Raw genomic sequence first — 23,717 nt, 5'->3', positions numbered from 1 at the left:
TGGCCTCTAGGTATTGTCCTGGAACCTATATGTATTTGCACTTGGAGAGGCATATTCTTGACACATAGCCTGTTAAACTCTGTCTTCCCCTTCCTGTTTTTGTTTCACCCCTTTGCTATCCTCCCCCTTCCATCTTATTCCTTTTCTCCTGCTTTTACTGTCTTTTTCCCTGTCCTATATACATTGTAGTTCTTTTCCACTGTTCTCACTCAGATATTATGTTGAGAACTGCTATGATGGTGTGACCCTTGGCGGTATATCAAATTAAAGAGAAACTTGAAACTTCATGAAGCAAATCTTTTCCACTTTAAGCTATGTGAAAATCTAGTAGACAGTTTACATGAGGTGATCAGAATATCCTGTACCTCTACCAGAATATTAGCTGCTTCTCAATATCAACAAGGATGGCCTGGAAACTAGGATTTGAGATAATGGAGGCTTCATAATGTTGAGTAAACAGTGGATAGCCTGCCACGGCTGTTCAAAGCCAAGTGCCTGAACCAGGGAAGCCAGATTTGCCTTGGCCAGAACAAGGCTATCAGTAGGAATTTGGCTGCATCCTGATATATCCTCAGAATCCTTTTGGTGATGAGGGGTACAGGAAAGAAGGCATAAAGGAGACTCAGACTCCACAGAAAAGTGAAAGAGTATCCTAGTGGTTAGAACAGTGGGCTGACAACCAGGAAAGTCAATTCAAATTCTGCTTGCTGCTCCCTGTGATCTTGGGCAAGCCATTTAACCCTTAATTGCATCAGGTACAAATTTAGATTGTAAGCCCTCCGGGCACATGGAAATACATACTGTACCTGAATGTAACTCACCTTGAGCTACTACTGAAAAAGATGTGAGCCAAATCCAAATAGATAAAAATAAGTAAATGACAAGGCAAATGCATCAGAAGCATGTCTTTTTCAAAGGTATGTCAACTAGTATTAAATAGTTTACGTTTCATGTTAAACTAGATCAATCAGGGAAAACTGCAATTTCTTGACAAGGCTACGAACTACATGAGTGTCTCAAGACCACTCGGGAGGATCTGGCACACAACTCAGGCTGCCAAACAATTTGATCAGTTCTCCTGAAAGATAAGTTGAAATTAGAAATACTCCACCTTGATAGTTGTCTTCCAAATTTTTTGGTATCTGACAGAGTTGACAGGAATCAGTTCCACCTTGTTTCTTCATTAAAACAAAGTGAATAAGTTGTCTGTCTACAGCTGAACCACACTGCTGGTGATACAAACTAGGAATGCCTGTTCTGAGCAACAACAATTTAATGTGGAAACCCTGTTCTGCAGCTTTCTGAAACAGAACTAGAAAACTGCCCCTACATGAAAGTGAAACAAATCTGTTCAGTGTGCTATCTTGACAAGTGTACATGCTTGTTAACTGTGGGTATTATCAAAGTTTATCCATCTGAATTACCACTGTACTAGGGGAATCCTTTAAATTAGTGACACAGCTGTGAAGGAGTTCGAGTTTTATTCCAATAGCTGAGTCAGATTCATTACAGATGTTAAGGGTCAATGCTGCATTCAAGTATCAAATTCCATGACCAGCTGAACAAAACAGAAAACACTGTACATAGAAAAGTACATTCTATTTCCCAATCTTCAAAGTGATTTTTCACAAAATTTCCTTTCTCCCATGACATTTAAAGATATTGGTGCTCATTTTCAAAGCAAATGGATGTTTAAAAAAAAAAAAAAAGAAGAGTCCATCTGCTACAAACATCCAAATCCTGATTTTGGAAAGTCAGAATTTGGACATTTCAAACTACAGTTCATCCAAACAGCAAGGGGACGTGCTGCGGGCGTGTTTTGGCCGGGACTAGGGAGGGTCCAAAAGTAGGTTGTCCAACAGGGATTTCGAATGGGAAGAAATGTTCCCATCTGAAAAGAAGGACATTTTCATCTAGAACTGTTTCAGTCACATCTAACTTACAAAAAGTTGCTCTAATTGAGTGCTGACCACTGGAGGTATTAAGGCATGACTCCTCCTTAATCCCCCAGGGACTGCTGTGTCCTTCCCTCTCCCCTGAAAGTGAAAGTGGAAAGGAAATGTCAGCTGCAGGGTATTATGACCATTCTGAGCAAAGCAGCAAACAGGTCAGAAGTGCAGGCCTAGTGATTACGGCAGTTAGACTGTGAACCAAGGGACCCAGGTTCAAGTCCCACTTCAATGTTTTTAAAATAATTCTGAGCCTTTTAGAAACAGAAAAATATCTACTGTATCTAAATATATGATACCTGCAAGCCTGAAGGCTATTGAAGTGGCATATATTCAGGTACAGTAGGTATTTTCAGGTCTTAGAGGAATCATATTTACAAAAAAAGTTATAGTGGCCTTTCAACCTGTGCCCCTTGGTTTACAGTCCACTGCACTAACCACTATGCTACTCCTCTGTTCTGCAGGGCCATCTGTGTGGCCATATTTTTGAAAACGATGCCAGACAGACATTCATGTCCCTGCTTTTTTTGTCACTCAAAGTTGGACGTTTCAATCTGGAAAATGGCTATTCATTTTGGACGCTTTCACTGTAAAAATGTCCATCTCACAGCCATGGAAAAACGAAATACGAAAGCGTCAAGCCCCTAAGAGGAAAATTACACTGGCTCCCAATCAAAGAACGTATTACGTTCAAAATCTGTACTCTAGTTCATAAAATCATTCACGGCAAGGCTCCGGTCTACATGTCAGACCTCATAGACTTACCAACCAGGAATACAAAAAGTTCATCACGCACATTCCATTACCCCAGCTGCAAAGGACTAAAATATAAATCAACATATGCATCCAGCTTCTCCTACATAAGTACGCAACTATGGAATGCGCTACCACATGCCATAAAAACAATGCACGACTTAACAAACTTCCAAAATCACTAAAACCAACCTGTTCAACAAGGCATACCACAACGATCCATCCTAAATTCCAGTCAACAAAACTTATACCAGAACCGGACATAACCAAACTCTCTATACCTGATTGCCTCATCAACTTGTCACGAATGAACTTTAACGCAACACCACTCTATTTCTTATCCTGATAATTCTCTATACTTGACTGCTAATCTACTTGGTCACTTATGGACATTTAATGCAATACCAATTTGTATTTCCTTATGCTGGAAATGGCAATCGCCATTACGAAATAATGTAAGTCACATTGAGCCTGCAAATAGGTGGGAAAATGTGTTATACAAATGCAACAAATAAATAAAATAAATAATCAAACAGGAAATCTAGACCTTTGATTATGACTGTGAGATGGCCTTTTTTTGAAAATGTCCCTCAATATGGGCCCCTTTTACCAAGCTGTGGCAAAAGGGGGCCTGTGCTGGCATCGACGCGTGTTTTTGACGCAAGCTGAGGCCTTTTACCACAGTGAGTAAAAGGTAGGTCTTTCTTTTTTAAAAGAAATGGCTGTGCGGCAAGCGAAGCACTTGCCATTTCGGGGGGGGGGGGGGGGGGGGGGGGAACCCTTACTGTCACCTATTGAGGTGGTGGTATGGGGATCCTACAGTAACCTGACGGTAACCGGGCAGCACGCAAGAACTGCCCAATTACCGCCGGGAACACACCAGCACTACAAAAATAAATACATTTTTTCAGCACCGGATATGACGGTGCACTGGGGGTAGGAACTACCACCAGACTGCTACAGTCATCTGGCGGTACTTCCTTTTTGGCGAGCAGTATGCCTGCGTTGGGCTTACCGTCGCTTTGTAAAGGGCCCCTATATCTTTATTCAACTGATATCAAACCTGCTCATCAAGTACAAATGAATAACTCCGCTGTTTACTAAGCTGCACGGCAATGTCGACATAGCCCATTCAAAGTGAATGGGCTGTGTCAACATTAGCACACGGCAGCTGCTAGGATGGCTTAGTAAATTGGGGGTTAATAATATAACAACTCAGACATCACCTCCACCACTACCTTTGGACTCTTCTGTCCAAACTGGTCCCTTGCCAGCTGAATCCCTACAGTCTATCCTGTCTCAATTACGACAGATGGGTTTCATTCCATGTAGTCCTGCTACACAGACACGGGCTATTTGTCAGGAACTCTATGATCGGGGTTTCATTAAACCACCCCCTGCTCCAGTGAACCCTTCAATGCCCATTCTAGAACCTCAGTGTTCTATTCCTCCTAGATGGGACACGTTAGGTGCACGGCCAATGCGTCCCTTGGTACTCCCAGCCAAACCAGCTAATAAGGAGCGACCGAAGGTTAGACTCTCCCCATTAGACGAAGCATGGGAAGTTTTAAAACAACAACTCCCCACAAAATCGGACATAGAGGATATTCGAAACGAGCCTCCTCCGATGTTCCATTTCTCCTCTTTTTCAGATAGTGAAGTAATCCCTTCCCTTGCAGACGATTCACCTCGTTTCACGTTACCTAATACCCCAGTCCCCTCGGAAGAACAATACGATCACACATTGGCTAGTATGGGAGATGGCCTCGCGTTTGTTTCAGAAGGACTTCGTTCCTTACACAAGTCCCTGACAACGCAACCGCACCCTGATACCCCGGACACCGTGGTATCTGTTGCACCAAAATCTGAGTTTCCTCAACAACATGATGTTATTTCTCATCATACTAGACAGCGCCATCCTCACAGTTATCTTACTGATGAAGGATCTAGCCGCTGCCTTGCGGTTATTGACAATTCCCCACACCCTACAAGTTTGAATATCAGTACAGACCCTATCTTATCTAGTCCGCCTAGCACACCTGCCCAATATGTGGCTTTGCATGAGAATTCATGGCATTACGTTCACCCATGGGTTGATAATCTCGCAGGATGGTCTGAGGCGCTCCAGCCCCAGTCCGCTCTCTTCCCACGTGAAGGATCCTTACGTTCTGACAAGCTTTCACTTGTAAGAGATCTAATTTATGACCACCCCGACCCCCATTGGGATCAGAAAACAACCCTCTATCTAATCCAAGGTCTTCAGGTTTGGAAAAAGTATGAGAATCAGTTTCCCCCAACCACCTCGATTGATCTCCTTAAATCAGTGAAACTTTTTCCCCTGCTGAATAAAATGTCAGGTGGTGTCCCTCATACGGAATACACCCCACTTTCAGCTGTTGAATTGAATAGCCTCATACTACAGCTCCCGGATATTGCACAGGGAGGTAACCGCTGGTTAAAGAAATTACAGGACATAACCCTGGGGACTACTCTATCAGTAGGTGATATGAAAGCGCTCCTGGGCAGAACCCCACACGCTAGTATCACTGACATATTCACTCAATCGGGCTATGCAAAATTTGCCACCGATACTCAGTATGATGGCAACCCTTTGACAGAAATTCAGACCAAAGTATTCCAGGAAATCCGGACCATGTATCCGACCCTTAAAGACTTTTCGGTTATCACTTCCCAAAGATGGGAAATGGATTCAGAGCCTATTGAGGCCTATTTACTCAGACTCCAAGACCTCTATAAGGAAGAAACAGAGGAAAAATTTGACTCTGATAATGCCCTCCCAGTATTCTACCATTTACTGAAGGGAACCTTACCTTCAGAAATTAAACTTAAGTTAGAGAACACCGTGGGTCTCCAATTAGAAAAATGGCCTAAAATTCGTGAACACATCCTTCATCATTGCAGACGACTTATTAAAAGCAAGCAAAATGAAGCCCAACATCGTAAGACAGTACACACTAACTTGGAGGTGCTACAGACTGAAGATCTCAAAGAGAAAAGAGCCTCTAAGAGCTCTGACACCAATACCAATACTCCTAACACTTCTCCCCCTGTTATTGTTATGTATGCTGATCAACGCTATGACAATAACACCCGAAATCAGGGCCCACGGCCCTACCGCCCAGACCGTAGAATTGATTACCCTGAAGAAAGAGGTCGTCGCTCTCAACCCCAGCGAGGTCCCCCAAGGGGCCCTCTTGGAGATACTAGGCGACAACGAGACTATCGTTCCTGGCCTAGCCCTGATCGCTATCCTGATGTGCTCTGTTATCGCTGCCAACAATACGGTCATTATGCTGCTGAATGTCTTCAGACACAGCCATATAGATTTAGAAAATCGCAGATCCGTCAAAATCCCCCTGAACGGCAGTCATTCCCTTTATGGAACCCGGATCAACACCGTCCGCAGTGACCACAGATTTAGGGATCAATATTACCCACCCCATAATGACTAGGCGTAATCCGAACACGATTTGATTTTGTTGCTCTCAGTTACTCAAAACTACTCGGCTCCTCATTTAGTATCCGGTAACCATTTCTCTGTATATGTGTTGGTTTGATGTTTCTGTTTCCATTACAGGTAACATGTCTTTATTTTATATTCCTCTAGGTTTAATAGCAAGTGTATATTTATGGTACCATACAAATGACCTAACTAAGTCAGCAAGTTATTTATTTATTTATTTGCTTTTATGCATACCTTCCCTGGGGAGTTCTTATCAACTGCAGGGATGAGCGATCCCCGAAGGATGTTCATTTTATATATATACCTGTACTGACTTATTTATGCCATTTTACTTTATACGGGATCCCTTTTAAATAAAAGCTGTGTATTGCTCATTGTTAAAATGTTTTCTGCTTTAACTGTTACGCTGTTTACATTCACTTCTTTAGTTTTTTCATGAATATAAAGCCTTCATTTTTGAATCTCTCTATGGTATGTGTGATATCTGAAAGCTTTTCATTATTTCCTTGTCTAAGAAAGAAGCAATATTTAATAACCATTATCCGTTTTATGGAATAAATGCGAGAAATATTCCCTTGAACTGGCCATTTGGGGGAACATTTTGCGCTGATCATAGATTTTGTAGTATTCTTGAATTGAGAATTGGTGAAGCTTTCAGTCATAAATAAGGAAAATTATGCATTCAACTTTCTGATTCCTTTCTATTTAAAACAGTATGCTTTGTGTATTTAACTAACACCTTGCTTCAACTAACTCTTGCCACGTGGTGATTTTGTCTTGAAGCGATATGCTTCTTCCTACTTCTTTGTCTGATTGAAAAAGGGTTACTTAAACTCTATGTGAAGGTCAATAACTTTTGAATGTTTTTTTCATTTGTCTTTTTCAAGGAACCTTTTTCTTGCATTGCCATCTGAATATGCCTTGTTACAATTCAGATATATCATATTTTGTTTTATTTTTATTTTTCTTTTAAGCCTATTTTTATCTTACACCCTTCAGGGTGCTTTTTTTTAAATATTTTAATCTTTTTTTAATTTTTTTTTAATTTTTTTTTAATTTTTTTTTAATTTTTTCATTCTCGATGCTTTGTTTCTTACCATGCCTCCTTCCTGGCCCCCATTTATACCCACGACCCGCCTCCTAACCCCTTGTCTAATTCTTGTATTTACGCAATAGTTCTTCATGACTCCCGCTACCATTATGATTACTTCCAATAAATTAAGCACATAAATTGCACTGTTTAAGTTTTGCCTTTCCCCAGATGGATACAGGAATTCCGTTGACGTCCCTCACCGAGGAGACGACTGCTAGCAAACAAGAGCTACCCGATAATATATCTGATCTGAAGGCTATATTGCAGCAAAGAATCGCTAGCATAAAGGACAGATGCACAGACCCCAACATTACCCGGTGTGAGATACGAGACATTATTGAGTGTGAGTTTCAACAGATACATCGATTGGTCCATGAGCGAAAGAGATAGGCTCTCCACTTACTGGAGTTGCAAGAAGCTTTGGCCTCTACCCTTCTTTCTGAATCGTCTAGCTCGTAAGTCCTGCTGGCCTCCTGCAGCTGAGGGCTCAACCCTTGGTGAATGTTAGTCATCGCAGGTGAAGATTCCATATCTATTGGCGATAGATGGCAACACATTGCCCTCCATACATCAATAACATGAACATTTACCATCATCTCTAAATTTTTATTGTTAGTTTTTGTACTTTTTTTGTTCCATATACTTAACCATTGTTATTTTGATCATGTGTTCGTTAAAATTACCAATCTGTCTCGCACGTTATGCAAGCCAGAAGTGGGGATATATTATGCACATCCCAATTTCTAGTATTAAGAGGGTTGCAATTGACCCCTACCAAACAGGAGATATAATTTTATATATACTATTGCTATTTATGAAAATTGGCTTTTCATTATTTAACCCTTATGGTTTCCCTTTTGTTTTTGCACTTAATTAGCACTGATTTCTCCATGTTTACATTGTCTTTCATTTCTCTTGACATTTATATATTATTTTTGCTTATTCAATTCACACTGATTATGCCCACCAAGATATAGCAATGTATCATTCAGGCATACAGTTATTTTGCTTATTCCTTTGCCAGCCTCTGACTCTTGATGGACTTGATGGTATATGCCTAGAATAAAGACATGGAAAGATCCCATTTTATACACCACAAGTACGTCTTCAAGATCTATCCAAATGATGTTAGATCCCCCAAGGTTGTGGCAATAATCTTTACACCTTGCAAACTATTGGACCATAAGTTTTGGGTCCATGTGAAAGATATACGCAGAACCAGCCTAACCATCTCAAGACCAGTCACTTCCTTCAGCAAGCCAGCCTGAAAATCCAGCCCTGTTAGATCTTCCAGATTCTTCAGCGCTTCCACCGCCTCAACCATGATCGATGAAAGAGAGTTCAGAACTGATACTTCATTTGAGATTAACTGTTGCTGTTTATGGACATTATAGATTCATATTTTGTTTTATTTTCCAGTTTAGCAGCAATCCTGTCTATATATATTGAAAAGGTTTTATTTTTATTTTCCTATTATTTCCTTTATTGTTCTAATTGTTTTTCTAAGAGTTTCCCCGTTATTTCTGTTTATGTAATGCAGGTGTAAACCCTGCTTGTATCAACCTGTTATGCAATTGTTTAACTTTGGTATAGGCTTACTTAAGCTGCATGTCTTTCTGTAGGTTTGACTAAGCTCCAAGTGGGGTAACGGATATATAAAATGCTTCCCATACTTCCAGGTCATTATGCATATGTCAATATCCATGCATGACCTTTGTTAATATAAATTTTCCTAGGATTGACCCTTTTTGCTGTATAAGACAACCTCATACCTGTTTGAGGATTCTGAATATCTACAACCTTAAACAGCCTGCAATCTGAATACTAACCATATATTTGTTGAGCCACCATAACAATGCTTAATCAAAACCACTATTCCTTCTCAAGACCACTGAGAAAGATACATTAGATTATCTCCCCATGCACTATGCTACAGATGCAATAGAAGTCATAGCAAGACCTGAAAGTATTTATTAGTATGATCCACCTGAAATTGCTATTACCCACATACCTATACTTCATGAGATTTTGCAGATGAACTCATGGATTTGTCCCATTCATAAAACCTCTCTCACTACAGGTTTGAATTAGCCTCAAGAGGGGTAACATCAAGATTAAGGCCCAAGGGATTGGGTAATATAAAGGGAATTCCATATGCCCAAAAATATACCACCTAAGAATGAAGTTTCCTATCTTGCACCATACCTTCTAGCAATTTGTAAGACCAAAACTCCTCCTCTCGTTTGATAGCTTGCCACCTTCTGGAATGGATGATGACGAGCTTGACGAGCTTTGTGTCACCCCTCTCCAGAGGGGGTGACAAGTGGGGAATGTATAATTATACTACAGCAAGAGGCCCTCACTGGATGCCCACCGAAAGGGTGGAAGGCCAGATTTTAGGACTCAGGCTGTAAAAATACCAGCTAGGTTTAAAAATCTATGACTGGCTGAGCATGGACTTGCTTTTCCTGCAAGTTAATATGTGTTCTACCCTAAGATCTATCCACTGGAATAGTGGCAGGCCAAACTACATAGCTTTGTACAGCTGAAAAGCACTGCCTAGGCCTGATAACCTACTAATGGCCTTATAGAACAAAATCAGGTACAAATTGAATGTAGCACTTATTAAAATGGAGTTTGTCTTTCTATAAGATGAAACTTAGATCATAAGATAATAGAAAAAGGGGAAGTGAAACTGATATGCTAAGAATAAGATGTTCTGGCAGAAGAGAAAAACATGTTGACAAAAGAGGAAATTGCGAAATAACTTGCAATAGCTGGAACGGAAAGAGTTGGGTACAGAACAACAGATGGCAGGACACGACAGTTTAACCACAGAAATTGAGAAATAGTTGAAAAAAAACAGGTCCCAAAATAGGTCCAGCCATAGACTTCTATTGAGAGAAGAGAGTATAAAAGAAGGGTGATTTGGGCTTAATTTCGGAGTCGTCCCCAACACTTCTCAGACGGCAGAGCGCTGTGCCATTGAACCCAGAATCTGTCCGATGTCTGTACTACTTTGAAACTTTGGTAAGAATAAATGCCTTCTATCTGAAACCTATCTCTGTCTTCATTTTCAAGTATTCCTTACCTGTCACTTATTTTACAAACTAAACTAAACCCACACCAGACACTCATTTTGTGCACAAAATACTGATAGATTCAAATAGACTATATGTGGGAACATAAATGGCCCAGAATACACCTAGATCCAGAAAGGCAGAAAGCAGAGGTCATGGGGATCAGTTTTGAATTACGCCTTCTGATGCCTCCCCAGAACCAACCACCCTGGGATTGGAGGGAAACTATAAAGAATCTTCTGGATGAACTTAAGATGTTCCCCTCCCCATTTGGAAAAGTCCAGAAGGGGTCTAAAAGAGGTCAATTTAAAACACCTGTTATGTAAATGCCAAAAATAAGCACCCCAGCCAATGGGAAAAGAATCAGTGGTGAACACTAGGTAAACTTATGGTGCATTTTCCCCACTGAGAACACTGGACAGTTCTATCAACCACTGAAGAGTGGAAGAAATGGCTATAGTTACAGATACCCTATATAAGAGGAACAGTGTTGATTCCACTGCAATTTCAACTGGCACTATGCTTCCCTCATTTGAAAGCACACTACACATGCACAGTTACTGCAATATGCTCTAATACTTGCAGCTTCTCTCTCACAGAAATCAGCAGCCATGTGCAACTTGCTAATTAAATGTGTAGTATCTACTCTGAGAAGTGACAAGAAAGCTTTGGTTGCTACAGTGTTCATATATTTACACAAATTAATTATATCGATTGAACTGGTTTTAAGTTAGATTTGATAAGCTTATGCAGGACTCTGAAGTCATGTAATGTATGGCTCCTCATTTTCCATGCCATTTGTGACATGCGGGCACATTTTGCAAAATTGGAATCATCATGAGCTATTTTTGAATTAGAGCTTGGGAAACATTTGAATTGGGGGGTGGGGTGGGGGAGAGAGAGGGATTGGCCATGCTAAAAAGGATATCAGCCAAATTAAAAACAATTTTGAATGAAGAGAATCACCTCTTTTGAAGATGCAGAGTTTTGTTTTTGAAGAATATCCATTCTTTTCTGGTTTTTTGGGGGGAGGGGGGGAGGAGGGAATCAGAACCCCATTTGAAAGCAGAAGCAGTAGAAAAAAAAAAAGACTGAAGGACTAGTTTGACAGGCTGTGCAAGAACACAAAATGCTCAGAAAACCTTTTCAAAGGTTACTGAGCTCCTGCTTGTCCAGAGAAAAACGATGATCATGAGAGACAGCCACCCAACTTAAAACACAAGCTAATCAGAAGTAAACTTCCATCATTAATACACTAAACAAAACCACTCTCAGTGCAAAATGGCTCACCTGGAAAATCTCCCTTCCTGTTGCTTTGACCAAATTCCTGTAACTGAGCTTGTTGGTTTATCTGCTCTTTCTGCAAGTTCTCATACCAATGAGTAACCTCAGCACGTAGATCAGCCACCTGATCACTAGGATACATTTCAATAGTCATCTAAAACACAGAACACATAATGTATACAAATACATGAAATGCAGGTAATCCTGGTATGAAATACATTTAAAAGATAAATGTTAGCCATTACCTTATCAGGAAGCCCAGCTGGTTGACACACTATTCTCAGTGGTAATGACTGTTTGTCACTAAGCGCCTTTAGGTGACTGCTGATACCAGTGCCTTCGATCTGCCATTGTCTGAGATGGTATGCAAACCTTTAAGAAGCAAGCGGATATTACTGATTAGACCTAACTTGGAAATAAAAACAAAGTTACTCACCAGTAGTAGATGTTCTCTGAGGAAAGCAGGATGCTTTTTCTGACTGATAAGGGATATCATCGATGGAGCCCTAGTGTGGAGACGCTCCCTAATGTTCTATTTTCTACAAGCCTTTGGAAGTAGCATGATGAGCATGAATGCATCTTCCTACCTACCAGTCATCGCATGGGACAAGTTCAGCCTAATATAATAGCTGATAGATTGAAACTCCAAAGGGAGGAGGACAGAGCAGTCAGAATAAGCATCCTGCTGTCCTCTGAGAAAACCTACTACAGGTGAGTAATTTTGCTTTTTTTGAGAACAAGCAAGATGCAGTATTCTGACTGATGGGAATCCCTAGCTATCAGGCTGTCCGAAAAGAAATGGCCTGCAACAAGCAATGCCCAATGAACAATGCAGGAACTATAACTATGATTTACACCGAAACAAATGGGCCTAGGTGGTGGAATTGGATTCTATTCCCCAAACAGATTCTGAAAAACTGTCTGACCAAACTGACACATCAGGAATCTTGTTCAAGACATTAATGAGATGTGAAGGTGTGGACAGGAAACAACTTTGCAGCCTTGTAAATCTCCTCTATAGAGGCTGATCTCATGTGAGCTACCAATGCAGCCATTACTCTGACACTGTGATCTATGACATGACCCTCCAGAGTCAGCTCGGCCTGGGCACAAGTAAAGGAGATGCAGTCGATCAGAGTGCATTAACCAACAGCAGTCCCAATCCTGCTGGGTCAAAAGAAACAAAAGGCTGGATGAACTGTCTATGGACTTTATGCCACTCTAGATAGTTATCTTACAGTCCAGAGAATGCAGTGCACTTTCACCACAATGGACATGGAGTCTTAAGAAAAGTATTGGCAGAACAACAACTGACTGGTTAAGATGGAATTCTGATACTACCTTAGAAAGGAACTTAGGATGCACGTGCAGAACCACTTTGTTATGGTGAAACTTTGTGTAAAGTGGATCAAATAACAGGGCCTTCACTCAACATGTAATTAAACTCTGGAATTCATTGACAGAGAATGTGGTAAAGGTGGTTAGCTTAGCAGAGTTTAAAAAAGGTTTGGGTGGCTTCCTAAAGGAAAAGTCCATAGACCAGTGGAGGAGTGGCCTAGTGGTTAGGGTGGTGGACTTTGGTCCTGGGGAACTGAGGAACTGAGTTCGATTCCCACTTCAGGCACAGGCAGCTCCTTGTGACTCTGGGCAAGTCACTTAACCCTCCATTGCCCCATGTAAGCCGCATTGAGCCTGCCATGAGTGGGAAAGCGCGGGGTACAAATGTAACAATAAAAAAAAAAATTATTAAAATGGACTTGGGGAAAATCCACTGGTTATTTCTGGAATAAGCAGTATAAAATGCTTTGTACTTTTTGGGGATCTTGCCAGGTATTTGTGACCTGGATTGGCCACTGTTGGAAATAGGATGCTGGGCTTGATGGACCTTTGGTCTGTCCCAGTATGGCAATACTTATGTACTTATGTATGTAGGATATGCATATAGAAGATCATTCCCCAATTGAGGAGAAAGAAATTGAAGGCTAGACTGCCATATGATCCTGTTCTGGAGCAAAACTGGGGGACTTTGGTAATGAGATGAGTGGCGAAAAGGTACACCAAGAGGGTGCCCCACTCTTGGATGATCTTCCAGGCAACACCCATGTTGAGTGGCCACTTGTGTGGCTCTTTGACCTAGCTCAGCCTGTCCACCAGACAGTTGTCCTTTCTTATCAGGCAGGCTCTGAGAACCATCCTCTGGGAAATGTCCCACCTTCGTATCCTGACTGCTTCCTGACACAGGAGGTATGACTTGGTACCTCCATGCTTGATGACACAGTATATCACCACTTGGTTGTCTGTCTAAACCAAAACAATTTGGTTCACTAGCCATTTCTGGAAGCCTTTAGAGCATTTCAAATGTCTCGCAGCTTGAGGAGACTGATCTGCTGCCAAGTCTCTTGAGCACACCACCAACCTTGGGTGTGAAGCCAATCTATATGAGCTCTCCCCATCCAAGGTTGGGTTCATTCTTTCTTCAAGTCTTGTGGTCCCAGGGAATCTGGAATGGAAGCCCCTTGGAAAAATTGTTGCTGATCAGCCAGCAAAACAAATAGTTGGAAGGATCTCGTGACTATTGATGTTCTGCAGGTACCCCATAGCCTGAGACCACTGAGAAGAGAGGGTCCATTGAGCCACTCTAAAACTGAGGCACACCATAGGTGTGACTTGCAAAGTGGAGGCCATGTGGCCTAACAATCTCAACATCTGCTGACCTTATACCTGCTGACTTTGTTGGAGCTCCTGGGCTACAGATGCAAAAGACTGCAACAGGAAGCCTGGCCCGAGTTGCGTCTAGCAGGGTTTCTATGAATTCCAATTGTTGGGTTGGGCATAGGTGGGACTTTGAATAACTGAAACAAACCATAATGGCTCAAACACTTGAATGGTTCTCTGCAGTGACTCCTGAGCCCTTTCCTGTGATGTGTTCTTGACCAGCCATATCCATGTAGGAAAACACATGCACCCCCTTAGTCTGTGTAGCAATGTTGTGACTACTGAGAGACATTTTGTACTAATAGTGTTGTTTCCCTTCTAGAAATCTGAGATACAGATACATACCAGTCACAGAAGTATGTGGGTCCCTGAGGTCCAGAGAGTATGAACAACCATATCCCTGAATCATGGGAAGCACAGTTCTCAGAGAAGTCATTCTGCACTTTTGTTGATCAGATATTTATTCAGAGCCCTTATGTCTAGGATGGGACAATATCACCCCATATTTTTTTGCAACCAGAAAATACTAGGAACAAAACACTTTCCCTCCCCCCCCATGGTCGAAAATGTTCAACCGCTTTGGTCAGTAAAAGGAAAGAGTTCCTTTGTAAGCAATCCCTGGTACTGAGATCTTAACATTGATGCTCTTGAAGGACATTTTGGATGGGGACGATCCAATTCTAGCATGTAACCTGTCCAGACTATTTTAAGAACCCACTGTCTGAGGTTATAAGGGGCCACCTTTCATGGAAAAAAATTCAGCATCCCTACGACCAGGAGTTGACCAGAACAGGAGCATTTATTACAGTTACAGCAGGTCAAAAGCTCATCAATTGCTTTGAATGGTCATCCAACTGGAACTTTTGGGGCCTCAGCCACCGTTGGCGAGAGCAAGAACCCTGGAATCTCTTTGAGGAGGTAACCTACGCCTTTGAGACTAGTAGGTTCTCTATTGCCCTCCACCAGGATTGGGCCAGGAAGGTGACATGATGGTCCCAGAATGTTTCTTGATAAGGTCAGCTACCTCCTCGATCTTGTCACTAAAAAGATTATTCCCCCGGCATGGAGAACACCATCTTGAAAACATCATAGTTTACTCGCACCATCTGTTTTCCGCACTCCCACACTTTGGCTATTAGCTTGATGGAGTTCCTCAACCTTAGCATCTGTGTACTCCACCACACTATGTACAATGTTCCGCAAGTACATGCTCATTAAGAGCTGGTAAAAACCTATGAAGAAAGTGAGCACAGCTATCTGGGGGCACCAAGCAGTGAGTCTTGGAACTCAACCACCATGGAAAGGTGCAGAAACTAGAGCTTCTCAAATTTGGGAAACTTTTAGACTCTATACATAATGTTGATCTTCTTACTAATCTGATTGTATGGTGAGGGAGGTCTCCCACTGCTTCATCTGTACATTTTTTTCTTTATTAGATTTGAAACTTTACAATCAAGCATATATCATGAATGAAAAATACAAACATATTAAGAAATTAAACCAAAAAGGTAAAGAAAACATAGTTCTTAGACCACTATATGGAGACCAATATAAAAATTAAAACTATTAAATATAACACAGTAAAGAAGGGAGCATGGAGACTTGGTATATCTCATCAGCAGCTGATTAAGGAACTCAATTAGGTAACAATATGTGGAGTTTCTTTTGCCATTAAAAGAATCATTAACTGTTTGGTTTCAAAAAACAAAAAAATGCTGTCCAAACATTAAAAAGAAAAAAAAAACACCTGCAAGGAAATTTTAATAAGAACATAGCCCAAAGAGCCAGGAGTTTTGTTGTTCCAACTAGGTCACCCAACGGTACACCACCCAAGCTGTCTCTCCCATCTTCACAAGACGGTGAAGAATCGCCAGCAGCAAGCCATGCAAAGCAGTACCTCCACAACTCTTCTCGAGAGTGGGATTTACAGTCAAGTCACTCAGCAACCTGTGATGCTGCTGAAACCCGGCAGACAGAATCTGGGTTCCAGCAGCATCACAGGCAATATTGGACTTAACAAGGCCCCATCCAAACTATGTCCTGCAATACCAGCAGGACTTTCCAAGGCCAATGACGACACAGCACTGGACTGCAGCCCACAAGCCTCCAAAGTCATCTGCCTCATAAGGGGAGACTTTGGAGGACATGAAGAGTAGGTCTTCTGTTTAGCCTCTCTCTCTTCCCCATTGCAACAGCAGTGCCAATGTCAGACAGCTCAGGAGGAGGACATGAAGAGTAGGTCTTCTGTTTAGCCTCTCTCTCTTCCCCATTGCAACAGCAGTGCCAATGTCAGACAGCTCAGGGTATACACCACCTTTCCTGATGCCATCTTGCTCTCCTCTACATCATCTGTACATTTTTAAGGATTCTGTGCATTTTGTTCAAACTGATGGATAGCCAACAACTCAGACCTGGGCTCATCCTCAGTCTCTAACTCAAAGGGGACAGTTTAAGCCATCTCCCTGACAAAATCTAGAAAGAAGAGCTCCTCAGGTGGTGACGTTCTTGTTTCATGTGGAGATAGGTCTGAGGGAAGCAGGGCTTCTGGTGCCTCTTCAGTCAACCAGGAGTGCTCTGAGTCAGACTCATTAAAATACTCCCTCAGGGAGATTTGAGCCTGAGCCTGCTTCACTGTACTGGCATCCTCATCAGGCCACGAGCGGAAGTGTTGAGGAACCAGCAATTTATTGCGATCCGAGAAAGCTTCTTCCCCCAGTGGGCTGGAAAGCGACATGATCTCGATGAACATCAGTTCAAATGCCATTTGAGGCACCAATGATGTATGATCAACAGGCAGGGCATGTTGGACATACATCATGTTGGGTAAAGAGGAACCCCCATCTCCTCCTGCCTGAAGCCACTTCTCAAAGGCCGTCATCAGTAAAGCCTAGACTCAGTTGGTTCGGTCACATTCCTAGAAGTTATTGGGCCAAATTGGAGACCTGGTCTCAGCACAATGGAGGCTGTCACACTCCATTTAGGTCCTAGGAGAATGAGCTTGCCTCACATCAGGGGTGCTTCAAGAGTATTGAAGACTTTGATGCCTAGGTGTGCTTGACACCATGCTTGACAATGACAAAAAATTCTTCCTCATCTTGGAGAAGGATCAGAGGATGTTTGACCCAACTGGCTTTGCTGATGCTTGATGCTGAGGCAGGCGGAGACCTCATCGATGCTAATGCATTCCCTGTCTGATGACGATCCCAGAGCCATTGAGACCTATGCCTCCAAAGCCAAAGTCGATGGACCAGACTTCTCTGTGCCAAAAAATCTTTTCACATTGTTTCTCTCAACCGTAATTGCTCTTTTCGACATCTGTGAACAGAATTTACAAAGAGAGGGATTATGGTTGAGCTCCAAACACTACAGGCAACAATTGTGGGTGTCTATAAGGGACATGGTCCTGTTGCATAGGCCACTTCCAAAGGCTTCTAATAAATAGCATGCTGGGGAAAATCTCCACACCAGTGCATCATCCACGCATTCTGCTTGCCCTCAGAGAAATACCTTTACATAAATACTGTGGTCCATCCCTACTCTGTCTAACCATTTTGGCTTCACATAGGGTGGCTGGTCATCTTTGGCTTATGTAAAAAATCTGTACTTATATATCCTATTATCTCTTTCTCCTTATAGAAATACCTAACTAGAAGGTAAAATCAAATTTCAGGAAAGCTAAATAATGCATACTCAACATCAGATTACATTAATGTAATTTCATAATTATTCTCAGGATGGGCATTTACCAATCACTATTAGAAAAAAAGATTATTGAATTATACACACCAATATTCAAACATATATATTTTATAGTATCCACTAAAAATACAAGCCCACTAGCCATAGATTTTCAGCAGCGCTATATCAATTATCAAAGGCAGTTCTACATGAGCTATGGAGATGCCAATGGGATGGTGAGCCCCGGGGGTGGGGGGTTGAAAATGCAGCAAAGGAAGTGACAGCAATGCCTCCTCTGAACACCACCACCAGAGGAAAGAGAAGGATACTTCTTCTCTTGAGTTTTCTATTAAATGTGCTCATGGAGGCCTACTCTAAAGGGTTGCTCTCCTTTCTGCTCTGGGCCGGACCATGCCCTCCTAGCTAAGCAGTCTTCAGCTAGAGCCCTCTTAAATTGAATCTTGTCTTAAGCATCTGGCCTGTTTCTCCAATATAGCATCCTTCGTTACATTTTTTACACTGAATGATATATACCACATTGGAAGATGAGCAAGTGAAAGATCCCTTTATGTTGAATATCTTTCCTTTGTGGATGACTGTGGGGTCCTGTGAAAAATTTTGGCATAGTTTGCAACTGGATAAATTACAGGGAAGTGTGCCCTTCTGTTCCTTTTCAGTCTGTGATGGAAGTTTACTTCTGATTAGCTTGTGTTTTAAGTTGGGTGGCTGTCGGAAGGCCAGTACTGGTGGGGATGGGAATATCTCTTTCAGTAATTCATCCTCCTGGAGTATAGGTTGTAGATCTCTTATGATTTTCCTCAGTTTTTCCAGCTCTGGATTGTATGTCACTACAAGGGGGATTCTGTCTGTGGATTTTTTCTCCTACAGTACAAGTACAAGTACTAATATTGCGGGCACGTGCCATGCTAAAAGTGCTACAAGAACAAGATGTGAGGGCATTAATGCATATTTATTTATTCTTATTTGTTACATTTGTACCCCACATTTTGCCACCTATTTGCAGGCTCAATGTGGCCTACACAATACCGTAGTAGCGTTCGACAAGTCGGTAGATAACAGATACAAGCTTATATTGTGGTCTAATGAGGTAGGTGTGTATTAGGTACCATGAGGGTCGAGGGGAATGAAGATTGTATATTGTCCAGTACGATCACTGGTTATGCTGTGTTGCTGGGTGTGGGGATTTACGGTGGATCGGTGGGGTAAGCCTTTTAAAAGTATGCAATCAGTTTTTACATGTGGCGGATGGCTCAGCTGAATTGACACCACAGATTTTGAGAGCGCCCATAGGGCTTTGGTACCAAAGCCAGCAGACCAGCCTAGAGACATCATTGCCTGTTTTCTTTGCTTCCCAGTCAAGGAGTGTATTCTTTAGGAGGTCTGCAAGATTGGTCATATTACCATGGAGGGGGCTAAAGTTCAACTCTCTTCGGATATCTCCGCCATAACTTTATGCAAAAGGTATGATTTCAGATCCATCACATTCTGCCTCATGGAGCATAAAGTGAAGAAACTTACCTGTAGCAGGTATTCTCAGCGGACAGCAGGCTGATTGTTCTCACTAATGGATCAGCGTCCACAGCGGCCCAGGAACGGAGCATTTTTCCCAGCAAAAATCCACAAAGCTTTGTGACAGCTTCCTGAGCGCGAGGGACTCGCAACGCACATGCACGTCCATCTTCCCGAATGTCGCGTCAGGAATCCTGCTGAAGGCAACGAGATGTGAATGTGTGGACTGATGATGTCGCAGCCTTGCAAATCTCTTCTATAGTGGCTGACTTCAAGAGGGCCACCGACGCAGCCATGGCTCTAACACTATGAGCCGTGATATGACCCTCAAGAGTCAGCCCAGCTTGGGCATAAGTGAAGGAAATGCAATCTGCTAGCCAACTGGAAATGGTGCATTTCCCAACAGCGACTCCCCTTCTGTTGGGATCAAAAGAAACAAACATTTGGGCGGACTGTCTGAAGGGGCTTGTCCACTCCACATAGAAGGCCAATGCTCTCTTGCAGTTCAATGTATGCAACTGACGTTCAGCAGGGCGGGTATGAGGACGGGGAAAGAATGTTGGCAAGACAACTGACTGGTTCAGATGGAACTCCAACACCACCTTCAGCAAGAACTTAGGGTGAGTGCGGAGGACTACTCTTCTCTGTTGTGATGAAACTTGAGGTAAGGAGCATGAGCTACCAAGGCTTGAAGCTCACTAACTCTATGAGCTGAAGTAACAGCCACCAAGAAAATGACCTTCCAGGTCAAATACTTCAGATGGCAGGAATTCAGTGGCTCAAACGGAGGCTTCATCAGCTGGGTGAGAACGACGTTGAGATCCCATGACCCTGGTGGAGGTTTGACAGGGGGCTTTGTCAAAAGCAAACCTCTCATGAAGCTAACAACTAAAGGCTGTCCAGAGATAGGCTTACCTTCTACACAATAATGAAAAGCACTAATTGCACTAAGATGAACTCTTACGAGTTGGTCTTGAGACCAGACTCTGACAAGTGCAGAAGGAATTCAAGCAGGGTCTGTGTAGGACAACAAGAGCGAGGATCTAGGGCCCTGCTGTCACACCAGACGGCAAAACCTCCTCAATTTTAAAGAGTAACACCTCTTCGTGGAATCTTTCCTGGAAGCAAGCAAGACTCGGGAGACACCCTCAGAAAGACCCAAGGAGGCGAATTCTAAGCTCTCAACATCCAGGCCGTGAGAACCAGAGACTGGAGGTTGGGATGTAGAAGCGTCCCCTCGTTCTCAGAGATGAGGGTTGGAAAACACTCAAATTTCCACGGTTCTTCGGAGGACAACTCCAGAAGAAGAGGGAACCAAATAAGACGCGGCCAAAAGGGAGCAATCAGAATCATGGTTCCGCGATCTTGCTTCAGTTTCAGCAAAGTCTTCCCCACCAAAGATATAGGAGGATACGCATACAGAAGGCTGTTCCCCCAGTGAAGGAGAAAAGCATCTGACGCTAGTCTGTCGTGGGCCTGAAGTCTGGAACAGAACTGAGGGACCTTGTGATTGATCTGAGTGGCAAAAAGATCAACCAAGGGGGTGCCCCATGCTTGGAAGATCTTGCGCACTATGCGCAAGTTGAGCTACCACTCATGAGGTTGCATGATCCTGCTCAACCTGTAGGCCAGACTGTTGCTTACGCCTGCCAGATACGTGGCCTAGAGATACATTCTGAAAAGGCGAGCCCAAAGCCACATCTGGATGGCTTCCCGACACGGGGCAAGATCCGGTGCCCCCTGCTTGTTGATGTAGTACAATGCAACCTGATTGTCTGTCTGAATTTGAATAATTTGATTGGACAGCCAATCTCTGAAAGCCTTTAGAGCATTCCAGACCGCTCGCAACTCCAGGAGATTGATCTGAAGACCGGATTCCTGGAGGGACAAAGCTCTTTGAGTGTGCAGCCCATCTACATGCGCTCACCACCCCTGGAGAGATGCATCCGTTGTCAGCACTTTTAGAGGCTGAGGAATTTGGAAGGGATATCCCAAGGTCAAATTGGATCGAATTGTCGACCACCAAAGGAATTGTGAAATGCTGTGGACAGCTGGATCGCATTTCTCTAGATTCCCTGCAGCCTGATACCACTGGGAAGCTAGGGTCCATTGAGCAGATCTCATGTGCAGGCGGGCCATGGGAGTCACATGGACTCTGGAGGCCATGAGGCCAAGAAGTCTCAACATCTGCCGAGCTGTGATCTGCTGAGACACTCTAGCCAAGGAAACTAGAGACAGAAGATTGTCTGCCCTTGCCTCGAGAAGACAGGCACGAGCCGTCTGTGAATCCAGCAGAGCTCCTATGAATTCTAGTTTCTGAACTGGAAGAAGATGGGACTTTGGGTAATTTATAACAAACCCGAGTAGCTGCAGCAATTGAATAGTCATCTTCACCAGCCAATCGTCGAGATAAAGGAACACATGCACCCCCAGTCTGCATAGCGACGCTGCAACTACTGCCAGGCATTTTGTAAAGAACCTGGGCGCAGACGCGAGACCTAAGGGTAGCACACAATACTGGAAGTGCTGTGTTCCCAGATGAAATCAAAAACACTTCCTGTGAGTTGGAAGTATCGGGATGTGTATATAAGCATCCTTTAAGTCAAGAGAGTATAGCCAATCGTTTTTCTGAATCATGGGAAGAAGGGTGCCCAGGGAAACCATCCTGAACTTTTCTCGGACCAGGTATTGGTTCAGGGCCCTTAGGTCTAGGATGGGACGCAACCCCCTGTTTTATTTTGCACAAGGAAGTACCTGGAATAGAATCCCAGCCCTTCTTGCTCTGGTGGAACAGCCTTGACCGCATTGGCGCTGAGAAGGGCGGAGAGTTCCTCTGCAAGTACCTGCCTGTGCTGGAAGCTGAAGGTCTGAGCTCCCGGTGGGCAATTTGGAGGTTTGGAGATCAAATTGAGGGAGTATCCTAGCCAGACTATTTGAAGAACCCACCAATCGGAGGTTATGAGAGGCACCTTTGGTGAAAAAATTTTAGCCTCCCTCCGACCAGTAGATCGTCCGGCACAAACACTTTGATAGCGGTTATGCTCAGCTGGAGCCAGTCAAAAGCCCATCCCTTGCTTTTGCTGGGGAGCTGAAGGGGCCTGTCTAGGCGCACGCTGTTGACGAGAACGAGCGCACTGGGGCTGAGCCTGAGAAGGCTGTCGAGAAGGAGGATTGAACCTACACTTATTATAAGTATAGGGAGCATTCTTCCTTCCCCAGAAAAAACGTCTACCTGATGAGGTAGATGCTGAAGGTGCCCAGTGGGAGAGTTTGTCAAGGGCGGTTTTCCCGCTGGTGGAACTGCTCAACCACCTGCTCGACTTTCTCATCAAAAATATTATCCCACCGGCAAGGAACATCCACAAGCCGCTGCTGGACTCTATTGTCCAGGTCAGAGGCACGTAGCCATGAGAGTCTGCGCATCACTATACCTTGAGCAGCGGGCCTGGATGCAACATCAAAAGAGTCGTAAGCACCCCTGGACAGGAATTTACGACACACCTTCAAGCTGCCTGACCACCTCCTGAAAAGGCCTGGCGTGCTCCGGAGGGAGCTTGTCCACCAAGTCCGCCAGTTGATTCACGTTATCTCTTGTATGGAGGAAAGAGCGCTCCTCCTGGCGTCAACGCTTCTCGGGTGCCAAATCCCTCGACGCCCCAGAGCTCCCAGTACCGTGTCTCGGAGACCGATGACAATGCTTCTTTGCTTTCGTTCGAAGCACGTCACTGGTACTCCTCGGTACCGACGAGGACTTGGAATCCACACGCCTCCTCGGGGTCGGGTCTGACAACAATCGGTCCCAGTGGGCCTGCACAGTAGGAGCCTTCGAGACAGGTGGAGACCCACTCGACAGCTCGCTACTCCCAGCTAGTGGTGATGTCCAGACAGCCATTACCTGCGCTCCCGATGTCATCTCCGGTGCAGATATCGACGACGCCAACCGCGGTACCAATGTCACCGTCTGCGTCGAGGAATCAGTCGGAGCTCCAAAAAGACGGTCCCAGAGATCTCTTCTCGACGCCTGTGTCCGCTTTTTCAAGCTCAGACACATCTTACAAGCGTCTGGGCGCTGGTTGGGCCCAAGGCACTGGATGCACCACGCATGCAGGTCAGTACCCGAGATCGATCGCTGGCACCGAGCACACTGAAGC

At 43.5% G+C, this 23,717-nt stretch overlaps 1 protein-coding gene across 1 annotated transcript in view; it reads right to left on the bottom strand.

The window, feature by feature from the left end:
- The window catches only part of USP34 (ubiquitin specific peptidase 34), a 1,418,841-nt gene that overhangs the window by 857,719 nt on the left and 537,405 nt on the right, over positions 1 to 23,717 (bottom strand). The window contains 2 exon segments of the mRNA XM_030196176.1: positions 11,650 to 11,797; positions 11,889 to 12,015. Of these exon segments, the coding sequence (XP_030052036.1) occupies positions 11,650 to 11,797; positions 11,889 to 12,015 (275 nt within the window).

This window comes from Microcaecilia unicolor, chromosome 3 (genome assembly GCF_901765095.1).
Source record: "Microcaecilia unicolor chromosome 3, aMicUni1.1, whole genome shotgun sequence".
Lineage (NCBI taxonomy): Eukaryota > Metazoa > Chordata > Amphibia > Gymnophiona > Siphonopidae > Microcaecilia > Microcaecilia unicolor.
This window is presented reverse-complemented; position numbering and strand designations above follow the sequence as displayed.